The 6,281-nt window shown below is 47.4% G+C and overlaps 1 protein-coding gene across 1 annotated transcript in view; it reads right to left on the bottom strand.

The window, feature by feature from the left end:
• Nucleotides 1-4,089, bottom strand: part of strip2 (striatin interacting protein 2) — a 29,751-nt gene extending 25,662 nt beyond the window's left edge. The window contains exon 1 of the mRNA XM_083692253.1: nt 4,001-4,089. Coding sequence (XP_083548379.1) covers nt 4,001-4,021 — 21 coding nt within the window. The 5' untranslated portion in view covers nt 4,022-4,089. The remainder of the gene's footprint in view (nt 1-4,000) is intronic.
• Between the last annotated feature and the right edge of the window lie 2,192 nt (nt 4,090-6,281).

The following is a 6,281-nucleotide window of genomic DNA, read 5'->3' as shown; positions in this document are numbered from 1 at the left end:
ATTCTGCGTCATAAGCCCAAAATAAACAACGGGAGAGATATCTTTTCATCTTCCCTCTTCGAAGCTACTCTGATAACCAGGTATTCTGACAGGGAAGCAGCGGCGGCTGAGGATAGCATCTCCAGTGGAAGCTCTTCACATCCGCCTGCTTCAGGGAGTCAGGGCCTCCAGCAGCAGGCTGTCAGGCTGATGTCATGGACGTCAGAGGAGGAGGTAACTCATAGACCCAGCCGGACGCACCAGAGGATGTGAAACGGAAAGGAATCATTAAGGACTTGGTCGTTCTGACAGGTTCTTCTCCAGATGGGGGCCTGTTGTGTCTTGTCAAGGGTTTTTCAGGTAACAGAACAACCCCTGAGCGATATGATGTTCGCACACGCGCACACACACACACACACACACACACACACACACACACACACACACACACACACACACACACACACACAAATTCAGAAGATTCCGTCCTTCCAACCCCATCTGGATTTTAGGCAGCTTTCTCGCACACTTTGTCACCCACAGTCTGTCTGTCCACTGCATTCCATCCAGAACAGATGTTAGTCTGGACACACACACACACACACACACACACACACACACACACACACACACACAGAAACACACGTGAAGGAGACACACAGCGGTAGGTTTTCTGGCGGCAGGGCCAGATGGCACAAAGAGGAAGGATCACGGCGGGCGACTTGAGAATACAATGGGCAGACTGCTTTAAAGGTGTGACTAGAAAAGTGTCTCACCGCAGGTGGAAGGTACTCCTAGACACAGATCTAAGATCAGTTCACCCTCACTCTCACTCTTATCCTAACCATGGTCATCAGCGGGAGGACACCAAACACTGACCCGGGATCAGTGTCTAGGGGGAACTTAACCTACCCCGACTGACTTCTACATAGACTCTAACCGACTTCTGCATAGACTCTAACCGACTTCTACATAGACTCTAACCGACTTCTACATAGACTCTAACCGACTTCTACACAGACTCTAACCGACTTCTGCACAGACTCTAACCGACTTCTACATAGACTCTAACAGACTTCTACATAGACTCTAACAGACTTCTACATAGACTCTAACCGACTTCTGCACAGACTCTAACCGACTTCTGCACAGGCTCTACGATAGATAGGCCTATTGGTGTACGCGGTCTGTTTTATCTTGGCTGTTGTTTTTATGTCTTGTTTTCATGAGCTGCTGCTGTAGAACAAATTGCCTTTTCGAGTACATTAAAGTTTTGGGAACTGAGCTGACAGTCTCAGGGGATGTGGGCTTAGATACTGTCCTGTACAAAAATAAGGGTACTGTTTAGGGGTGCAGTTCTGTTCCCCTACCAGGACAAATATGTTGACTGTACCTACACATGTCGAGTGTGTTTTCCTCTATGATATTGTTCTAAACCTTACATGGAACGTGCCTGGATTACCCAATATACCCAAGATACGGTTCAATAGTCTCACTCCCCATAGGTCAATCTCTCTCACTATAAGCAGAGTCAATGATGGTAATGCTTTTCAGTAATCAATCGATGACAAATATATAAAGCGCCACGTTGATTTGGATCCACCGAGAAAAAAATAGCGGTGGAAGCAATTCCTTTGATATCCTGGCGACACCAAACTATCACCAAACTTCAACAGAATTCGACACGACGAGACTATCATGTTGACCACCACCTAAATAAAAAGCATGTTTCCTTCACTTCGACCCGTGTCATGCCATATGAAGAACCACCAACCGACCAAAACCAGTCTGGCTACTGAATCCTAACTGAAATAACTGGCGGTGAACCAACTTCCCTGTATACAGCAGTGTTTATCAGAGCAAGCTGAAACCCTCCACCACCACATTTTCTCAATTCTCAATTCAGCCCACTGTTCTTTTCCATTGGCATCGTTAAACAGGCATCATATCTAATCTAAGTGGCTGGCACTGGCAGAGAGAAGTGGCCCCTGAGGACAGGAGATGAGATCAGAGGAGACAAGAGGCAGATCAGGGCTGGAGAAAGCCGAGGAAAGCTTCCTATTGTTGTTGTTGTTGTTGTTGTTGTTGTTGTTGTTGTTGTTGTTGTTGATTGTTTTTGTCGTTGCTGTTGTTGTGGCTGCTGTACTCATACTGTATGTCTTTCAAGCCCCGTTCTGCTACTCATGGGCATCAACATGGCACACAGACTCTCTCTCTCTCTCCGTGTCTATCTGTGTGTGTGTGTGTGTCTCTCTCTCTCTCTCTCTCTCTCTCTAAAGTATGTCTGTGTCTCTCTCCCTCTCTCTCTCTCTCTCTCTCTCTCTTTATCTCTCTCTCTCTCAGACCTTCTGCCAACCAACTGCTAATGAAAATACTTCCCTCCTTCCTTCCATAAGCAGCCAACCCTGTGTTCACACTCACACTCTCTCTCTCTCTCTCTCTCTCTCTCACTCACTCACTCACTCACACACACACACACACACACACACACACACACACACACACACACACACACACACACACACACAGACACACACACACACACACACACACACACACACACACACACACACACATACGCTCATGTCAGTGTGCGAATGCTGGGCATCATTTCAAATCAGCCCACCACATACCCCCCACCTCCACTGATATCAGCATATGTAATAATGACCAGATGACTAGTACTGGGCCAATGTAATACAACCCAACACAAACACACTGAGCACACACCAGGAACACCCAGTGCAAAGAGAATAACAGTAAACAAGGGTGATAACATTTAATTTCTCATATCTGTTATGGTTTATGTGGCGGCTGGAGCACTGACTGTGCTTAACACACCAGTCCTTGTTTAAATAGATTAAAGGCAGTAGGTCAGGTCAGAAGTCTCTGGAAAATGAGCCCTGAGGTTCTTTCAATTTGACTCCCCCCAGTGTGGAGAAAGGGTTAGGGTTGACTCACCGAGCACAGCAGGGAACGATGAACAAATGGTTTTAAAGTGCTTTTTATGTCATGGCCATCATCTCAAACCCACTCCACCACCACAACCACCAAGGACCCCCCCCCCCCCCCTCCATCCTAGAAACCTTGGGCTGGAGGGGTAAATATGCTCTAATTCCTTTAAAATCATCTAATGTGCTCAACAAACACAGGCCAGGGTATAATTGGTGTGATTTTTACTGGTTGCACATGTCCCCGCAGCAGTCTCTCGCAGTGAATTAATGCGATTTTTTAATGACTGGATGAATTACTATGAACTTGCTGTTTAGCATATAGACGATATCATCACAAAACTGATGATACATTGAACTGTATCTTTCACTGAATTCATTATTTCATTCATTCATTGGAAATGCACTCCTGAACACGGAGGCTTATTTATCCATCTAAATCCCTCTTGGTTTAATTGAATCGTAGTAGATCGTAGTAGATAAATCGATGCTATACGTGTACATGAATGACCTATTACGCATAATCGCATCTTATCCCAGGTCGACAATGTCAGGTCCGTTCGGAGACGACGAGGGAAGAACGTGAACACAGCACGTTCTGCTCCGTGTGGACACGGACAGTCACATACGCTACCTGCCTTCGCCACGTCCAAGATCCAAAAGCTTACGGTATTTATAGCGGTCACTTGGCTCGGTCGCCAAAATAACAACTCGGACCGCACGCTTCGCTTTCCGAGGCGGCTCTAGCGCAAGGACACTCGGCTAAAGCTCCCCAGCAACAACCGCTCCACACGGACACACACACACACACACACACACACACACACACACACACACACACACACACACATACACACACACACACACACACACACACACACACACACCCCTCTGTTACAGACTCCCGCTGTACTCCACACCAGTGCCTCGGATATATACCTCAGCTTCAACCCTTCAGCTGATTCTCCAACACACCTTCCTTTTCGGCATCTTGTGTGTGTGTGTGTGTGTGTGTGTGTGTGTGTGTGTGTGTGTTTGCAGTTATGGTTAATATTAGGAATCATAGGTACCTCCATGTCGTCTGCCTGCATCTGTCTTGTTCGGTCTTGTTCACTTTCTCCGCGCGGCTACAGCATTCCGGTGGGGGGGAACAGCGCTCGAGCCTGGCGTGTCACCGCTGAGACCGGATCGGGATTCACAAGTTCAGAGTCTCCGTCCCCGCCGCTCTGATTGGCTGTCTGGACGCCCGGGAGGGCGGGGACACGGTGGTGGTGGTGGTGGTGGCTCGTGGTGGTGGTGGTGGCTCGTAGTGATGTTGATCCATGAACGCGGAGGAGAGAAGGTGTTTAAAACAGGGATCGATGGATTGGTTTATTCGCAATGATGTGTGTCTATGGTGACACACCTCCTTAGGCATTGCGTGTGCTTTTTATCCTGATGGGCCCCTGTCATGCCCCTTGTAAAGGCTACTCCAATGTGTCGCCAGTCGATCACAACATTGATTCATGAATTATGGTGACTTATATGAATTTGGAAGATAGAATCATAAGTCTGTGGGTCGTTCTGGTGCAGCTTTTCACCCCTCTAGAATCAAGAGCGTAAATGATGAGCCCAATGGGATGGGCTCTTGGCTTGCTAAAGTACTGTATGCTTGTGGGGATTTAGAATCACTCTCTTGTGGTGTGGTAACCTGCCTAAGACATTTAAACGCAAGACTAAATGGTAGACGCTTGTGTGAACCATGTGGGGGACCTGGGTTTGAACCCTAGCCTGTCACACTTGCAAGTGTGTTCCAGGTCCATGGAAATAAGCTCATCAATGAGTTCACACCTGATCCCTTCAGTCTCTAAATGAATCATCCATCCATCCATCCATAACCATAAATAACCCTTACCTATCCTGAAACGTTTTAAATCTCAACTTCCACGGGGGTGACGTCAGAGTCGAGGCGTTTTAAGGATCCCAGAGGGCATTTACCGTCTTTAAATGAGGTGTCCACTGTGTGTCACCCGTCTTGCGTTGTCATGGAGAATGTATTGATTGTTTGTCATGTGTTTCACACTTTCGTCAGGGGACGTGACTATCAGGTGAGAAACGGGGCAAGCTTCAGAGATGTTCAGTGAATATTGTGTTAAGATGTGCTGGTACTCAAGCAGTAGTGAATGAAGGTCCGAGGTGCCGATGGTGGTCTAGCTGTGCGTGGTACCGGCCGGTCCAACTCAAGAACTGACCCTGTCCACTTGGACCTGAAAGGCTCTAATGGGATGCAGAGATCTGCTGCTCTAGACAGACCTCTGTTGTTGTAGGGAAGAACGAGCCTCCGGAGTTCAATTCATACCCCCGATTCCCACTCCCCACTTCATATCATGTGTGTGTGTGTGTGTGTGTGCGTGTGTGTGTGTGTGTGTGTGTGCGTGCGTGCGTGTGTACGTGTGTGTGTGTGTGTGTGTAGGTTGGTGGTGAGGGCGAGGTTGATGGGGGTAGGGGGGCTGTAGACGGTCACTCTCGTCCTACTGTGGTGAACAGAGTGAATTATTGATCAGTGGCACTGGGGGACGGGCGGGGGGACGGGCGGGGGGACGGGGGCATTTAGATTGCCTCGCACACAGCCCCCAACTCACCAGACAACCCCTGACTGTGAAAAGCACTTAACATGATATGATTGGAGTGTACAGTTTAATGAAAGCCCCCCTCTCTGTCCCCCCAATGTGAACGTGCTACATGGTGCGCGTGCGTGCATGCGTGTGTGCGTGCGTGTGTGTGAGTGGTAAGAGTTCATTGGAAATGAGTTGGGGGTGGTGTCCTTGGAAATGTAGATTACATGAATCTATAGAAATAGAATTAGAACTAATTCAAATTCCATGGATGATCCTTCCTCAAAGAATCTTTAGAAGTCTTTGCTCTATAACACGATTACTACCATCTCAGTCAGACATACAACTGTGTCATCCTTTAATTGCAGCATTTACTCAAATGGGGTTAATCAATATTGATTCACAAGCCCCACTGGAAAAAACTGCCTTTAACTTGCATGGCTAGTTACAGATTAGTATCGGTAATGTTCACATGTAGTCATATGCTGCGTTCCAAAAATATTTCTATTCATATGTGATACATCTTCTGCGCATATTAAAGCATATGAAAGTTGTGTGTGTTTGTGTGTGTGTGTGTGTGAGAGAGAGAAAGAGTGTGTGTATCAAGTATTATCAGGGGCTAACAGGCAGCTAAACTCGGCAAGTGTGTGTATTGTAGAGTGTTTTCCCTCTCGACTCGCTGGAGTCCTCAGGGCGTGTCTGTGTGTGTGTGTGTGTGTGTGTGTGCACTCAGATTAGATCACTATGGCTGTGACAG

Source organism: Argentina silus, assembly GCF_951799395.1.
Source record: "Argentina silus genome assembly, chromosome: 20".
NCBI lineage: Eukaryota > Metazoa > Chordata > Actinopteri > Argentiniformes > Argentinidae > Argentina > Argentina silus.
This window is presented reverse-complemented; position numbering and strand designations above follow the sequence as displayed.